General features: G+C 31.1%; 1 protein-coding gene across 3 annotated transcripts; it reads right to left on the bottom strand.

The window, feature by feature from the left end:
* Positions 1-4,097: 4,097 nt before the first annotated feature.
* On the bottom strand, positions 4,098-17,822 carry LOC136977927 (uncharacterized). 3 transcript variants are annotated; one of them, XM_067273542.1, is made up of 6 exons: positions 17,637-17,822; positions 14,447-14,566; positions 7,629-7,763; positions 6,898-7,014; positions 4,438-4,558; positions 4,098-4,364 (listed from the first exon to the last, which is right to left on the bottom strand). In XM_067273542.1, the coding sequence occupies exons 1-6, from the start codon at positions 17,815-17,817 to the stop codon at positions 4,172-4,174; spliced, it is 867 nt and encodes a 288-aa protein (XP_067129643.1). In that variant the 5' UTR covers positions 17,818-17,822; the 3' UTR covers positions 4,098-4,171. The 3 variants fall into 3 exon arrangements, with proteins under 3 accessions (XP_067129643.1, XP_067129644.1, XP_067129645.1); XM_067273543.1 differs by lacking the exon at positions 14,447-14,566; XM_067273544.1 differs by lacking the exon at positions 14,447-14,566 and having other exon boundaries at positions 7,629-7,754.
* Positions 17,823-18,872: the final 1,050 nt, after the last annotated feature.

The raw sequence follows: 18,872 nt of genomic DNA, 5'->3' as shown, positions 1-18,872 counted from the left end.
CCTCCTCCTCCTCCTCCTCCTCTTCTTCTTTTATTTATTTTATTTTGTGTTTTAAAAATTAAGCCATCAATATATATAAATTAAAACTTCGCCTGTTGAGCAATCGGAACGTCTCTCTATCGGGAATAATTACCTCTAGAACGAAAACGAAAGACTAATTACAATAGCAGCTCTCCAACCATATTATCCAGTGATGTTGGTGTTAGCTAACCGATTTTAAGTTTTTCGGTTTTAGAATCAATTTAAACGCAACAATTTTCAAAGAAAAGTTAGAAAGTGTTTCTATGTAAAATTTAAGTTTATTCAGAAATGTTTTAGTCGGTTTTACGATCATGTATCTCATAAAATTCTACAGCTCAGCAAGGGCTTATCCAGCGAGGGGCAAAAGAGGCAGCTGCCCCCTAGAAAAAAATTAAAGTGTAGTAATTGACACACAGATACACAGTACAGATCTCTTCCTCCCCACTTCCTCGAAATTAATATGAGTTGCCCCCCTCTAGTTCAAATCCTGAATACGCCGCTACAGCTCAGTATTTTATTCAAAAGCTTACAAATAAACATTTCCCCCCCCCTTTCTTCTATCTTTCCGTTCTTTGTATACTAAGATACGTAGTAAACATATTGTAAGTAATTTTATATTTAAAAAATTCTTAATGAAAAGAGAAACAACTTCTATTTGATTAGTTATATTGAATAAATAAACTTTCAGAACATTAACGCAATTTTTATTACGTTATTTTAAAAACTTATAAGTTAAATAATTAATAATAATTTTACTTGTATATAGTTTTTCTTAGTTAATTATCTTTGGGACACATCTATGACCGGAGGCACGCAAAACATTAAAACAATATCTTAATAAAAACGAAACAGTACATAAACATTTAAAATATATTTTACAAAATTAATTAGTTTGGTGGCAAATAAATACGACAAATTAAATAATAAACAAAAAGTTGGTTAACATGTTCAATACTAGTAAATACTTGATAAATCTACCAAAGTTCCCATAAAAACATTTAATATGAAAAAATGATTTTTATTGCCTCTATTAAATTATTAAAAAATTATTTGTCATAAAAAATCTACAAATTATTTTTCCAATATCTATAGTAAAAAAAACGCTCTTCTTTAGAAGTAAATTATCATTGATCAATGTTTATTTAGATAATCAGGGATTGCCCCTACATTAGGGATTAGCAAGATTTAATTTGAATTCAACAAAAATTTAAGGAAATGGGTTACAAAACCGAAAAATATCTTTTATGAATTTTATATAAGAATAAAACACTTTTTTGACGATATAAATAATACAGTTCTGCCTCATTTTGAGTAACATACTGTTAAACATCCTGATCCAAAACATACGACTTTTTTTTTTTATTAAAAAGAGAACAAGATGAAATGAGATATAAAACGTCAGCATGGACATAAAAAATTCAATTGGTTTTATTAAACATTATAATATATTGTTTATATCTGAAATAATTTTTATTTATTCTTAATTACAAAATTGTCAATGTAGCTTTACGTGAAATCTAATTTTTGTTATTTGTAATTAATGTGCTGGTTGTAATCCAAATAAGTGTTAAAATAATAATAAAAGATTTATGTAAATCTTCGTCCGATGGCGATAATTATGATTAATTATTTGAAGACAAAGTCCTTCCGAAAATAAGGAACCACCATTTATTGTGTTCTGGACATTACATTTTTGGCGACTGACCTTCCCTTTGAGGCTACTGGCCGCCAAACATGCCTTAGCCTCAAAGGAAAGGTCAGTCGCCAAAAATGTAATGTCCAGAACACAATAAATGGTGGTTCCTTATTTTCGGAAGGACTTTGTCTTCAAATAATTAATCATAATTATCGCCATCGGACGAAGATTTACAAAAATATTTCTAAAGTATCGTCACCAGGGGGTAGCTTTTCTCATCTACATTTTACCAGCGCCTATTTCGTTGTAGATAAAAGCCGAAACGACCCCAAGAAGGTATGATGGAAGAAGAATAGAAGACGTCCGCATATCACCAGTAACTGCTTTTTAAAAATGTTTATATTTTTAATCACTTTATATTTGTGTTTTTTAAAGGCATGTTTGGCGGCCAGTAGCCTCAAAGGGAAGGTCAGTCGCCAAAAATGTAATGTCCAGAACACAATAAATGGTGGTTCCTTATTTTCGGAAGGACTTTGTCTTCAAATAATTAATAAAAGATTTAATTATTAAACAATTAATTGTTTCTCTTATTAATCATTAATTTTCCTAAATTATTCCGTTATTCCGCCATGAGCATCATATAAGACACATTAACGATAAGATCAGATTCACAAATGTATTTTATTAATTAACATGCATTATGTTATGGGCACACCGATTACAGTATGTTCCTCCCGTTCATATTCTCCCATCATTAGTCAATGATGCGGAGGAACACGAAAAACTAGTAATGAGCTGCGTGACTTACTGGATGTTATTAGATTTTATTTAAAAAATAACTTTTACGTTGTTAATCATGATTAATAAAATCGTGTGTGGCGTCATATGTTATGAGATTTTGTTTTAAAAAAAATTTGTTGCTTTTTCTTAATTCATAAACCAACAAAGTAATTTCGGTACGGATCTGCTGTTCCGAATGTCAATTGTCTAGAACCGCAGCAAATCAATTAACAACACTATTATTGAACATTCTTTTAAAAATATATGCATTTCGAATCACAGCGGTTTTAGTGATTACTCTTCAGTATATCTAAAAATAATACAACACTTTTAATAAGTAAATATAGATTAGATTTTTACAGAGTAGAAAAACATGATTACTCACAATTACTCGTGTAACTAACGCATTCACGAGCTATGTTCGAATGAATTTACATTTAACTATTAATGAGATACATCTGATGACTACAGAATCTATAACAGAACAATTTCTAAGCATAAAATCAATATTTCTGACAAAGTAAATTATTTGGCTTGTTTGACATTAGGATTGACATTCGACATTCAGAAACAGAAGATCCGTACCAAAATTACTTTGTTGGTTTACGAATTAAGAAAAAGCGACAAAATACGTTTATAATCCGAATCTCAATAACATAGGCCTAATTAATTATAAAAATTCTTCATATTCTTAGTTGTTATAAAATGTCAAAAAGCTTAATTTTGAGAGTAGCGATTTATTAGATTTATAGTAGGTTTATAATCCCTAAGAATATCTACAGAAGTAATTTGCATTTTTTAAAATAAAATCATACAACAAAAATTCATTAATCTGGTACCTACAGAACTAGAGTGGTGTTGCATTACCGAATGTTTCTGTATTCTCACAAAATTCGATAAGTTTTATGTGATCTGAACATTGCAGACATTGCTGCACAATTTTTACCAATATACGCTGCTATATGCTTCCAATTTGTTTACACATACACTTTAATCACGATAAGATTATGATAAAATGCATGAATACTGTGTTAAAATTGATTGATAACCTGGAAAAGTGTTAATGATTATATTATTATGTGGAATCTAGCACACCACGTTTCAAACAAATTCCAGTTCGAAGAATATTAGGGTGCCAGATTATCAGACAATTCCAGACCATCAACTACTTTTCAGAGGGTTTAAGATTAACATTCTACAGTAACATACAAAACAGAAGTCTGAAAATTTTACATAAATATTTTTCTCCATTTTCTAATAAATTTCAATTTTTTAATTTAAATGGCTGAACAGCTGTTTATGTATTGACATGGCAATCCTTTAGTACCTCTTGTATATATTATATTGAGTCCTTATACTTTTAAGGATGAAAGTTATCTACAAATTGTTGTAGAAATTTTTTCTATAGGATATTAAACTCAATTCTTTGACTATTATTTATCTGTATTTATAATAGAAAACATTGGCATTCATCATTTATTGCCATTTCTATAAGTATTTTATTATTTTATTATATTCCTTTTCCTAGCTCTGTCTATTAATACTGTATAACTATTTAATATTTTCAAAAATACTTTATGCCATAAACACCTTACAGATCTATCTGATAAGTGTTAGGATTTCTCTTTTAACTGCCTAAAAAGTAATAAATAATAATTTTTTAAAAGAACGGTTTGTTTCTATTAATGGATTTATTTATAAAGAAAAATATTTTTACATTTCATTATAATATGACTATTCATATGATCTAACAGCTTCTTCGTAAGAAGGAGGTTTATCTGTATTTTGTAGATTTGATTCACTAGCTTGCGACTGAAGAGTTCTCTCATTTATATTCGAACTGTATTCTGGAGGTAGTTGAACTGAAAATATTGTGGGTGGAGGTTGAATTGTATTAGCTTCATTAGTTTGAAATCTGGATTGTCTTCTGTAAGTAAAGAAACTAGAATAAACAAATTTTGAATTTTAATTTCATTTTTAAAGTGTGCAATATTGTTTACCTTAAGCAAGAAATGATTGATATGATGATAATCACAAAAACAATTACAACAAATATGGCAAGTAAAGCGATAATACCGTCATCCAGTTGCCGAAATGTTTTTGAATCGTAATTGATAGATCCTGAAGAAAAATATTTTAAAATCTTAATAAATATTAAATACTTTAAAATAATAGTATCTATCTGAATATATATATATATATATATATATAATGTAAATATGTATAAATAATTCTATATACTATATTATCAGAGCCGACTAAAGGGATGGGAAGTTGGGATTAAAAACCTGAAACCCTAACTTTTGCAGGGACACAGATTAGAGTTTGTTTAATAAAATTTCAATTCAAAAAAATCTAAAAAAATTATTTATGTAACTTGAAGTGCTTAAAGGTAGAAAAAGAAATGTGATAAATATGGAGCGTTACGTCAGAAGGGATAGAAGGCCCGCTAGTTATTCAGTAGCTCTGGTCAGCCTGATCGCTCTTCACGGATCTGTATACAACACACGGTAAAAGAACATAAAGTTAAAAGGTAATTATTAGACAAACATTCAAATCGAAAATTGTTCGTAACACTAAAAGTAACTATTACAATTCAGATTATTGAATTCTCGTAATAATTTCAATTAAAATATTGATTGTTACGAAAATAACAGTTATATTGCACTGTCTAACAGTAACTATTGAAAGTAACCTTTGTATTTACACTATCATACTGATAATATAAGTAAATAAAATAAAATCAACAGTTTTATTACACACGTTATCTATGGGAAATTAATGAATAATTCATGTATAATAAATATACAGGGTGGTTATAATTAAAGTTGCCCTACTCAGACCTATATATAGTCCATTCTCGTTGACGTATTTCTATGAAACTTGGTATATACGTTATATGGACCATGGGGAAAAGGAAAATGCAAAAAAATAATTAGTTCAAATTTCTACCACTAGATGAAAAAATGGCATATGAATAACAAGAAACACAAGATGGAAACACGCAAAAAATTTTTATTTATGACATTTGTTCAATGCGCAATCCACTTGCGTCAATGACATGTTCAAAGCGCCTTAGAGCGTGTTGAACGGTAGCCCCATAGATTTCTTCAGAAACTGCAGCAATATGGCATGGCATGTTATGCTTGCTTTCAATTCAGGCACAGTTCGTATGCCTCCTCTATAGACACGATCTTTCAGATATCTCCACAACCATACAGATTGACTGAATTGACTGAAATTACTTTTGCTGTTTATATTGCACATCTTTTCCGAAACTCAAAAAGCATAAAATGCCAAATATGCATTTTATCTACAGACATTTGGACTCGATTTTACTCAAACAAAACGTAAAGTAAAAAAATTCAAAACAAGCTTCTGAACAAAGAACACAAACTCACATTTGCAATAGTGTGTTAAATTTCACAACTGTTAAAAATAAAAACTTCTGTTCAACCAAATAAAATTAATAGGCGTATTTTGCCAATTATTATTGCGTATGGGTATTCCAGGCTGAAACAAAAGAGATATGTCAGTCTTCTCGTAGCTGTCACTCAAGTGAAAACTGCTAAACTTCGAATTTTTTGTTTATTTATTTATGCATTCCGGCTTGTAAACATCTTATTAAATTTGTGTTAAATTTTAGTTAAAATGCTTAAATAACTGTATTTTTGTGAGGCCTGAACCGATTAATCTACTTTACATTATTCCTTGTGATAAAAATTCATTCGGTACTCGAACAGCTTTCAGGAACGAATGGAGTTCGAGTACTGAGCTACCACTGATTATTAACTACATTAAATTTTGACCAATATATAATTCTAAATATTTTATTATACAGTATTTGTAGTTAGACGATGCTTTTTTTCATTTTCTAACTCTTTCCGCTCTATGGCACGGCGAGGGTAATTTTCCATAACTAAGCACCCAATGGTGACGGCCGGGTGCTAAAGAGAAATCGTCTGACAGATGCATAATTACGGCCCGTGGGAAATTCCTGGGATGGCTCGCTCGCACTTTATGCCGAATTTGCCAGACCGGTAGACTGACGCCTTAATCACCTCGGTCCTCCGGTCTTCGATATAATATAATGGGAACCATATTGGAAATTTTCAATCAAATCTATTTAGACTGAGGAATTAATATATGGATAAATTTGTATTATAAAGTATAATAGTAGATGTACTGTAATTTATCTTTTAACAGAAATTTCTCCAGATATAAAAATACTGTATTTCATATTTCATTTTTTTTATTTCGAAAATGGAATAGATGTGGGGCATTTCAAAAATTTTAAGGGCTAAGAATCTGTAATTAGACCGCACTTCATCCAAATTTTCTGTTAGAAAGACAATGTAACAAATTTATCGAGTTTTATATCTAACTTGATCGATTTTACATATAAAAATGTTTATCTATTTTTTATATTTATAACTAAATATTAAGCTGAGTAAACATACCTGGTAAACATTTATCACCATGTCGTGTATATCCATACTTGCACATACAAAAATTCACACATCTTGAATTTTGAGTTTTGCATTGTTCAGAAGTAAGACAAAATCCACCTAAAGACACTTTGTAAAAATGACACATTATTACTTTATACAATTTGTTTAAATATTTAAAAAATAATCTTCAGAATTATAATTAAGAATTAATTAATTGGTATTCAATTATTAATAATAATTCATAATATTATTAATTCAATTTAATTCAATTTTTTATTGTATGAATCGCATAGTTCGTTACAAGGAAGTTAAAGTATTACATAAAAACTGACGTTAATACAATTTAACAAATTAATTAAATAACTTAGTACAGGATGAGACAAAATAAAATACAGTGTCACACTATCCGTCTGTATGTCTGCCTGTCATTCCTTAATCTACAGAATAGTATTACATAAATGAAATTCAAGACGAGATGTGGAAATAATAGTGGTGGTAGGCCCCGATTAACTATACATAAACTTCCGATACAAACCGCAAGTCATGTTATTTCAATTCAAAAATTATTTTTAAAAAAATATTCAATTAGAATTAGTTTATTAATTTTCCTCTAAGCAAATGTAATCAATTGTAATAATTTAAGAAAATAAAAGATTTAAACTTAATTAAAATTATAGTATTTTAAACAATATCAAAATTCAAAATTACGTTCTAATATTTATTAATAGTATTAAACATACCTGTTTCATAACATGAATAATATATTCTTACATAATTACTTTTACATTGGCATGTTCTGGCAAAGGAACTTATGAAGCAGCCCGAATTAGGAGCCTGGCACTGTTTATCATAGAAACAAAACTCACCTAAATAACCTTCGTAAAAATATTACATAATTAATTTATATATTAACATAGTATATCATTACATACTTTACTTAACGTTAAAAAATAATCATATAACAGACGCAAATGACAGCATATATAGATTGATATGGCATAAATATGACACACTGATCATAAGTTCGCGATCATTGGACTACAACTCACGTCTAAAAAATATAAACTTAAGCGTCCATTTTATAGAGCAAGAAATAAACAAGCTTGACTGAGTTCCACGTTTTTGTAAGGAATGTCATCACTACAAGTAAGTACAAAAATGACATATTGGAATCCCATATGAGACTTTTCCGAGATACAATGATGAAGATTTCGTTTACATGGAAGATAATGTCCGGTGTTACTCTCGTCTATGGTTTTGTTGACAATGAAGATACTCGTGTTATGGAGTGGTCAGAAAGATCTTCGAATAGAAATGGTTTTTATTTAAAAAAGAAAAAAAAAACACTTTCTACTCTGTGGGCACTAAGAGGACCATTTAAGTCAGTCCATTATGGAACAAAAATCACCACAAATCTGATGGTGCATCAAATACACGTCCTAGAACGTGTATTTGATGCACTAGAAAAAGGAGTTGTAACCGTTCCTCCTCCACCAATAACATTCCAGGATCTTTAAGATGCTTATCTTTAAGAATGGCCGTTTGGATCTTTAAGAATGGACGTATTAATAGTTTTATGACCAGCATAAGTAATCGCTGTGCAGCGTTTACGCATGGAGGAGACAATTACATGCCATATTAATAATTTCCTGAGCAGAAAGATATTTTACAATGCTTTATGTTTTTAGTTTGACGTAATTTACATAAAAGTTTTGCTTTTCAATTGTTTTATTGCATAAAGAATACACAAGTTGTACTTATTTGTACTTAGTACTAAGTAGTACTAAGTTGTACTTAGTTGTACAAGTTGTACTAAAGCATGTAATACGCTAAGAATTACCCTGTTAAAGGCGGGTCGTAATATGGGAAAATTGGATTTGTTTCTTTTTTTTACAGTAAGCAAAATTTATAATTATCTCGTATATTAAGGCATGCCGTTATATTTTTCCCTATGAAAGCATTTGAGCATTCGAATCCGTTGGCTGAGTTTCGAGCCCTGTAAACATCGAGTTTTCAAGAATTTTATTAGATATTACATTGTTTTATTAGAAATCCTGTAGGTAAAAGTGGATAAAAGAAAATCATATAGTTTGTTGTTTAAAAAAAGCTATTTTATTATATAAAATATTAAAAAATATGTCGACAGTTTCCCGAAAACATCAAAATGCAAGATGAATGCTCAAGGGCTGGTTAACAAAACAAAGAATAACATTCTGAATGCATCTAGTGACAGAGTATTAAACTGTAAAAGTGCGCCATCTCCCCTATAAAACTCGTTAAAGGGATTCGACTCGGTCACATTTTACAAGCCACAATGAAACAAGAAAATACTGATATTGACTATATTCCAGACGGTATGACCTCTTTAACACTCAAATGAATAAACTTTTTAAAGACAAGGTGTGAAAAAAGGAAGACTGGATTGCTAATGAGAATAAAGGAAACAGAAAGTCTGCTTCCTATGAGGAAGTCGTAAAATAGTTTGCGATGCGCGGAGAAGCATAGTTAATGAGGTGGTGAGGTCGTCGTTTGAAAAATATGGATTACGCCTACTTCAAGTAGCGTATCTTTTGCATTTTACACTTCGGGTGTCAGAGAGAAGAGATGTGTACCAGAACTGATAGATTTTGTGGAAGATTCTCCGGAAAGCGAGCATAAAAGTGTGAGATCTGGAAATCCTCTTGACACAAAATTATAATAAATTATATCCGAATTAATAATTACCCCTTTCTTATATCCGGATATAATCCGAATATAATACGAATTATAATAAAATTGTTCCCCATATCGACTCGAAAATTTTCCTATTATAAACATCCTGCTAAAAACTGTCCTGGATATAAACATCCTGCCTACAAACGGTCCTGGACGAGAAAACATGCGTCCCCGGCCGTATAACTGTCAACTATCCATTGTTCTTACGCTGAGTACAGATCATCTTGCAACTTAAGTTTATAGTTAGCGCCCGAATTCGCCGTATTGTTTCCAATCCCGGGAACACCTATGGCCTAAGCACCTGCACGTGACCAAAATTCCCAGCAAAAAGATATATATAAGATGTTTCCTTCCTCCCCCGGTGGAGAGTCTTTCATCGATTAAGATCGAGTCGCGATCTTACCCTTTGTGCCTACGGAATATATTTGACTATTGTGCCTCCAGTGCCATCGAACCTTCCCTAGAAAGGAATATTCGATCATCGTGACGAACAGCATATTTGAATTGCTGATTGTCCCAGAGGTATGGAACCCGTTTATGTGAACTCTCTCTCTCCCGTCGCGTGATAGGGATATATATATATATATATATATATATATATGTATATATATATATATGTCACTCCTTTTAATGTCAGATTTTTGTAACGTATATTTTGTTTTCCATTAAATCGTTGTTATCCTGTTAAATGGTGTCTTGTTTGCTCGAATATTCGCTTATCGTCTTACCACGACTCCACTTTCCTTCCTACACTCGACCAGATAAAAAGCAGTCCCGTCCCTACGGGATCCCTACCGACAAATTAAGCCATTTCTGACAAGTGGGCAATTCCCCCCCCCGACTTGTTGCCGACATTAACCAGAGGTCTGACCTCGTCGACCCTCTTCGGTACCCACAAAAGTGACAGTAACACGGAAGGTACTGTACAAGTAAAACTAATGTAAGCAGCGAATCTAATAAAGACAATGAAATTTCAATTGTTTCAGAATGTTCTCAGGACCGAAAAATTTAATTGTACTGTGTAGAACTAACTGTAGTTTAACTTCAAAACAAATTTTTAACAGTAGGATTTTTAGTATACAATAACATTAAATAATATTAATATTAATCGCAAAAGTAAAGTTTTCCTCGTCTACTTTTCAATTGGAATATAACGGAATGCCTATATATGTGGATATAACGGTATGCTCGCTCATTATAAGACATTCAAGACGGGGTAATACGTTATATGTAAAATTTCACTCTGTTCTGATTAGTAATTCCTGATAAAGCCAAATTAATGGTCATATTTATTTTTTGGGCATGAGTACAGTTACATTACATCATACATATTTTTTAAATTTATTTTTTAAAATAACGCGAAGATTTCGAGTGAATTAAATATACTCAAGTAAAGAAATAAATTCAGGCCTAGTTATAAATGTTCCTAATGCAAATAAAAGTAACGGCCGACAGCCGATGCAGTAAAGTTACCATAAGGATACGGTCAGGTCGAATTAACCTAGAAATTTTCAGAGTAGGTAGATCTAAATATGTCGCACGTTCTTCGTCATCTTTCATATGTGGACCTAGTCTGATCCATTAATTTTATAAGAGTAGGATTTACTATGGGTCTCTAAGATTTTTACGATCCCGAGAGAAATATCCTATCTCGACGGCCCTATGGGCATAGGAAAAGTTCACTTAGTACAGGAATCGGAAATCTGCGGATCTTTGAGAATTTTGGATATTCCGACGCCATTTTCTGACTTATACAGAACATTCACGGTTGAGAAGACAGGCCTCAGCAGCCGATAAGTGACTACATCTTAGCGAAATTTTTACTATGAGATATCTATACTCTCTCTATAGGTCATAAATAAAGGTAATGTAGCTCAATATTTTCTATCGATGATCGTCTATATTGGTATTGCAGAATTGGTTTCCATAACTTACATTTAAAAAAGATTTTTTTAATAATTGCGATAGGGAAGCTTATTTCATTGTACGCAGTCTATATCAATGTGAAAACGGTATAGTTATTTCAAAGTTTTTGTAACCAGCTACGCAGCTGTGACTTAATGGATGACAATACAATTATGGAATGAATGTGGGAGATGCACAACTTGGAAATATAGCCAACTTTAGTGCAAATAATTTAAAATGGTATTGTAACAAGCAAAGTCTCTACTAAATACAATAAAATAATAAAGCAAAACAAAACTCAAAAAGTAAAAAGAACGATGTCAAGAAGAAACTAAGGAAGTAATATTAAATAAAAAACCGCAGTTGCAATGAAAAGATAAAAATTACAACATAATGGTAGATTTGGTGAAAAAAATCGTTTGGCAAATATAACTCTCTGCTGTAATCATAAAACAGTGGTGCCCAAACTTTTCGATTGTCAGCGCAAGATTGTGCGTAAGTCGTAGATCGACAAAACGCAACAAATACTTTCTATATTCCATACATACAAAAAGTACGTGTTCTTCTATCTTAATTGTCTTATTGTATGAATATGGTTTATTGTGCTATATCCATTACGGGATCCCGTTTGTTTCACTGGTTGGTCAGTCTATTTACCTAGTTTATCAATGAACCTATTGATGATTACTTTTGTGAGAATTTTATATAAGTTTGATAAGAGACTGGTGAGCTTTTATTTCTTCTTTCGTAAATTAGTCTTTGTAAATTAAAGCTAATGAAGCATTCTTCCAGATTTGTGGTGATTTTTGTTCCATAATGGACTGACTCTTAGTGCCCACAGAGTAGAAAGTGTTTTTTTTTTTTAAATAAAAACCACTGTTATAAAGGAACATCTTATTTTTTTTCTTTAATATGGTCATCATATTTTCTCCGAATGATATCTAATTAATATCAAGTATTTTTTTATCTTTTTCAAGATGTTTCCTTAAAAAAGATTACACTACCACATTTGTAAAGCGGTTCCAAAAGTGTGCGCCGCGAAATATTATAAAATTTTCATAATTTTACTTCCACTTTCAATTCAATGTGATAAGATTCGACATCTAGCAGACTTGAAGCAAATCATTAACTCAGTGATAAAGGTGGCACGTGGAATTGCAAAATGTAAAAAGCCTCATACCATCGCAGGCAAACTCACTCTGCCAGCTGCTGTAGATATGGTGAACATTATGATCAGTGGGTCTGCTGGGTAGCAGCATTCAAAAGTGCCTCTGTCCATTAACACTATCAATCGCCGAATATAGCACATAGAGAAAGACTTCCAATGTTCAGTTATCGAAAAAATAGAAAAGAAGGAATTTTGATTGCAGCTGGATGAAAACATAAGTAATAATAATGATGCTCACTTGATTTGCTATTTACAGTTTATAGATAATAATAACATTGTAGAATACTTTCTCTTCTGTAAAGTATCACTGCTGGTGCTAAGGCTCACGAATTGCTTGAGATCCTTGATATTTTTATTTCCGAAAATAATTTTCAGTGGACCAAATGCATTGGTATCTTTACTGTTGATGTTCGTTCTATGCCCGTATTTTATAGAAGATTGCAAGCACTTTTCCAAAGCAAAAACCCTTATGCACTGTGGACCCATTTCGTTATTCACAGGGAAGCACTCGCATCAAAATACAGTATCCGAATTCTACATTGAACCAGGCCTTAGAATATGTTGTGAATGTAGTAAACTTTATAAAAATTCGGCCGTTGAAGGCAAGATTTTTCAAAAAACTATGTGAGAATGTGGGATCCGAGCACACGTCTTTGTTGTACTACAGCAGTTCGAGAGAGTACAAAACATTACCATGAGCGAGCGATGACTCTCTTGAGGTAATGTTTTTTCTCGTACGTTTCAACTGAGACAGGAAATTTATATTATTCTTAAAGACCACAAGTATGCCGAAAATTTTCTGATTGAAAATTTATTGGTGAAACTAGCATACTTGTGATATTTTGAAAAGCCGAGTGCTCTGAATCTCTCCCTGCAGGGAAACAATATGCACCTTTTAAAATCGATTGAGAAAATTTCAGCTTTTATTAAAAAAGATGAAAACTATGAAAAAGAAAAATAAATGAAGACGGAGGAAATGATGTTTCCCCTTGTTGCAACAGTGTTTGGCTTCCAATAGGGATTTCTCTCGAGGTATGAACTCTATTTCTGAATAATATGAATGCATTCATAATATTCATATACAGTATACATTGTACTGTATATATTTCTATATTATATACAGTATATAATCTAACTTAATAAAAAGTAAATTTTTTAAAACAATTAAAAGACAAAGTCGTTCCAAAAATTAGACGATCACCATTTTTATTTTCCTTTAGTGTTCAAGAACCAAATCAGACAGTCAGACTTTCCTTTGTAGGCTACTTAGGTGCCCTTTTTAAAAAGAGTTCCTTAAAAAACACACAGAAAACCAATTAAAATCAAATAATTTCTTAAAATTGGACTGGTAAATCTTACATCGTCTTGTGATGATTCATCCTTATCTGTTCGGGATTTCGGCTCCTTTTATCTGTTGAGGATTGGCGCTGACAAATGCAGATTACGTCGGAATGTCCCTCTAGTGACGAATTTTTGACAATATTTTCGTTTTCATTTTCGTCGGATGAATAAAATACTTTTTAAAACAACTAAAAGACAATGGTTTGGAATAATTAGTTTTCTGTGTGTTTTTTAAGTAACTCTTTTTAAAAAGGGCACCTAAGTAGCCTACAAAGGAAAGTCTGGCTGTCTGATTTGGTTATTGAACACTAAAGGAAAATAAAAATGGTGATCGTCTAATTTTTGGAACGACTTTGTCTTTTAATTGTTTTAAAAGATATTTTATTCATCCGACGAAAATGAAAACGAAAAAGTAAATTTACTTGTTACTTTTGCCAAAGCATTGAGTTCCAATCATTACGGTGTCGTTTGGACAATAGCAGGTATTTGTAGTCATATTGTAACATCCTCCTTGTAACCACCAACAAGTACGCAAACATTTCGGTTTTGCTGAAATAGAATATAAATTTATATAAAATTCCAAATATTAAAAAAGAAATAAAACTACATGTTGTATAGAGTAAAACCTGTGAGAGAAAGAACCTCCCAAAGATGTCACTTACGAAATTTTTTCACAAAATATCATATCTGAGGTGAAATCCATGAGATGTAGACAGAAAACCATGTGCTATGAGCTTACTACTATTATTATATTTAATTAGTTAGAACCTGTCAAAGATGGAATCATAGCGCTTGATCAATCAGGCTTTTTAATTCACTTTGTCAATATTTATTTTACAAATACGATGATGAATTTTAAAAAATAATTTAGTTAAACAAGTTCGTTAGTTGTTTCGGAAACATAATATTCATAACTTAAGCTTTACGAAACGCTGATACACGAACTATAATTAATATAATCAGTAGGAGCTGAACATTAAACAAGTTGTAAAATATGAATAAAAAGTTATAAACCTTAATATATAATCTCGAACCTGTATTGTACTGTACATTAAATCTTACAATAAATTTAAATATATTTGGATCATTCACGTGCCAGAGAAACTTGTGTACCATTTTTCGAGTCGAAATAAATTTAATAAATTTCGTAACTAACTTGCTTGGTGATGTGCTGGTGGAGCTTGAGCTCTTCGGCATTTCGTAACTAGAATGAATATCGTTGAAAAAGACTTCTAGTGTCTATCTATACCTAGAAAAATTTCTAGAATGTAAAAAGAAGAAACTTCACTTAATTTTGTGCACGGTTTTGGCAAAAACTTTAGAAAGTATTATTTTTCTGTTTCTGTCCGTAATTATACTGTATTTTACGCATTTGTGTTCGTGTCCTCACGCCATTTCGGTTTTAAAACAGAAGGAACAACGTTCTGCTTGCTTTTCCGATGCATTCAGATGTTTAAGACAAAAAATTGTTATTCCAAATATTTTACCGTTAATCATAAAGAAGACAAAGGCAGGGAGAAAGGGAGAGTATGGAAATCCAATTTTAGCAACTATTTCTCCCAAGATGGCATCTATCTACATACACAGTAAAAAAACTCGATGTTTTACTTTTTGACACGTGCTTCATATTCATACGCTTTCTCTTTTTCCGAGTTGAGAACATCCGAAGTTTAGAAAGATCGCAAATTATCTGGCCAAAGTGAAACTCCAAATTTTCTTCTCGCTTTATCCAGAACGAAGTGAGTAAAATCCGAGTTTTAAGATTTTTGTCTTCGTTCACCTTTTTTCTTGGATAATATAAGCCTTATCTTCTTGTAATTTGAATAAAGTGCGTTTTACATGCCAAGTTCAAAATTAACAGATTGTTACTTGCTTTAGTTAACCACAATACTTGAATAAAGCTAACATTAGCCAATTCATCCCTGCTTTTTCGGATTTAAGGGCTTTAGCCGTAACATATGCATAAAATTTATTTTCTGCATTTTTTTTCTTTTATTTTGGTATAATTTCAATAAATATGTCTAAATTAAAACTTGGTTTTAAAAAAATGTACGTTTACGTTTTGAAATAATGACAGAAACCGCTTAAAGCAGATAAAGTTTTGTACAAAATCCGGTCTTTACAAGTTGTACTGTTAAGTGTGAATTATATTATTTTCAGGTATAAGTTGTTTTTTAAGCATTATCTATATCAATTTCATCGAATCGGATAATGTTGATAACATCTATTCGTATAATCGAAACTGTTATTTATAGCAGAAATTTAATATTTCACATTTTTCCTATGAAGCTTTTAATTATAAAATGTAATTGTGAGGTGAACCGAGGGTAGGAGATGGAAGATGATTCTTACCTTCTCTACCTCTTAACGGCACAAGACCTTGAGGTCCGACCTCGTTTGTCGAAAGGATGACTAGGGATCGAGCGGTCAATGTTTATTTACGGATGAGGATCGTAGGATCCTGTTCACGTCAGGAACTGACACCAATCTATCAAATTTCTCGCGAATAGATACGCATTATTTTCGGAATCGTGGGATGCCGGATGATGATAATGGAGGAAGAAACGCACACTCTTCTATAGTTAGATAAAAATACCCGTTTATTTTGGGATTGATATGAAATACATCAATTAACATAATTGGTATTATTTATATTATCGAATCGAATTATTAAACCACGTCTCGATTGACTAGAGAAAGAGAGTTTACAAAACATCGCGAGTAGGATAAATACCTTGGTAATCCTGAGATTGTTGATAAAGTCCGAAGAACGAGAGTTCGTTAGAATATAAGAGTCAAATTGACTAAAGTTCAAATCGAAGGATGCGGATGGATGGGATGGATGGGATGGACGGCTTCAACGGCGGGAGACGATAATCCACTGCACACACACACTCACTTGACAGTTGTCGAAATTTTTCTCCTTCTTGCGTCATCGTTCGTTTTCCTTTTATTTCGGGATCTCGGGTTCGAGATTTCACGATGCACGTCAAGGGTGAAAGTCCTTTTTGACCAATGGTGAATTACATGATATAATTATTTTTCAACAATTAACTCATCTTCTACAAGGAAGTATTACCGTGGGAACGAAGGTTTATGATTAAATTTTATGAGAAAATTTGTCGGGTGTTTTTCCGTTCTTTGTTTCTGTGTTTGATTTAACCCTAACTTTCAAAAATCGGTTGGCAAATAAAATAAAAAAATTAAATCGAATCTCGTTATACTTATATTCGGGTCTTCACATAATAGTTCTTTTAAATGGTAAGTTTGAAAAAACAGCAAAATTTATCAAAAGATAATGTTTAGCTTTTTTAAAAATTACATCATTTGATAATAAATTTACTGTGATCATTTTATTAATGCATCTAAACTTTCACATCTTACTTAACAAATTAAAAAATTCAGACATTAACGACAAACATTAAAAAATTAACATTAGATAATCGTAAATTTAATTTCTTAGTTATTATTTTATTCTCAATATTGTTTAACTTCTTACAAAAGAAACCTTTATTTTATTTTTCAAAAGTTAATACGAGTATATCGGAATCCAAATTACTTCTTTGTTTTTATATAAACTAACGAAAATTACAGAGTATTTAGATTATTGAAAACTTACCTGCCAAATGTGATTTCAGTTTCATTTCTGTTACGTTGACAATGTGTTTGGAAGCTATATCGGATAATTGCTCGTTCCTTTCTTTCATAACTAGTGTCGTGTTTTTGTTGTTTTTCTCTATATAAATCGCATTAATATTCAACAAGTTAACCAAGAATACAGCTGTAATTATTAATTCCATCTTTTAATTTCACGTCTGCAACAACCTTATTGAGATTATAACTGAACTGTGTAAATATTATCTTATCTCTGACGGATTGCGTTCATCATAATTGCGAATTACTTCATTGGAAATCGTAATTATCTACAAAATATGATCGTTATCGTGTCTCCACTTTCAATGAAACTTTATAAAATAACGTATTTCATATTTATACAAGTGAATATAATTGATTTCATTCCAAACAGAATAGTTTCTCAAAAAACAATAGCCGAAGTTCGAGGTCATTTGAAGATAAACTACAATAGATTCTAAAATTATATTTGATACAAGTCATCGCTGTTTTAAGTTATGCTGGTGATTAAGTTATCTTTTTTAGTTACTTTAACATAACTGTATTTTACTGGTATGTGTTGGTTTCTATGTTTGTTTGTGAATAAAGACGATTGTCCTCGTAAAATTTAGATTAATTTTCTAATTTTCGTAAGTTTTTAATATGAGTTTTGGCTATTTTTTTTAGAATGTTTAAAGATTTTTCTGACTATGCACATTATTTTCTGATCATTATGCATAATATTAGGCCTACAAGAAACTACTGTATGTGCATTTCTTTTATTGTATAGTTGTGTTAATCGATAATTTAACTAATATTTTGCTTAATTCATAAAACTATGATCGGCTTTCGAAAAATTAGGCGTGACAACACTACGTTTGATTGTATGCAACCTTTTCTTTCTATCCACAAACTACAGTTAAATTTGAATTATTCTTGGTTTGGTGTAAATTGTAAAACGAGGTGGAAATCAATTATCTTTCGACATTTCCTATCCAGTGTAAAATAAATATGATTAAGACGAAACACAGGCCAGCACTATCCTATTAATATATATATATATATATGATACAGTAAAAACCCGTCTTTTAGTGAAAACGCATTTTAACTAGTTGAAAATACTTTTTACTGGATGTCATTGTTATAACTCGTTTTGTCTAGTTAAAACTAAAATTTACTGCTGTACATGTTTTGATTTTAGATAAAACTAAAATTAAACATTAACTTTTTAACTTTTAATATT

This window comes from Centruroides vittatus, unplaced genomic scaffold (genome assembly GCF_030686945.1).
Source record: "Centruroides vittatus isolate TY-2023 unplaced genomic scaffold, ASM3068694v2 contig_482, whole genome shotgun sequence".
Taxonomy (NCBI): domain Eukaryota; kingdom Metazoa; phylum Arthropoda; class Arachnida; order Scorpiones; family Buthidae; genus Centruroides; species Centruroides vittatus.
The sequence above is the reverse complement of the archived record's forward strand: the minus strand, read 5'-3'. Positions and strand labels throughout refer to the sequence as shown.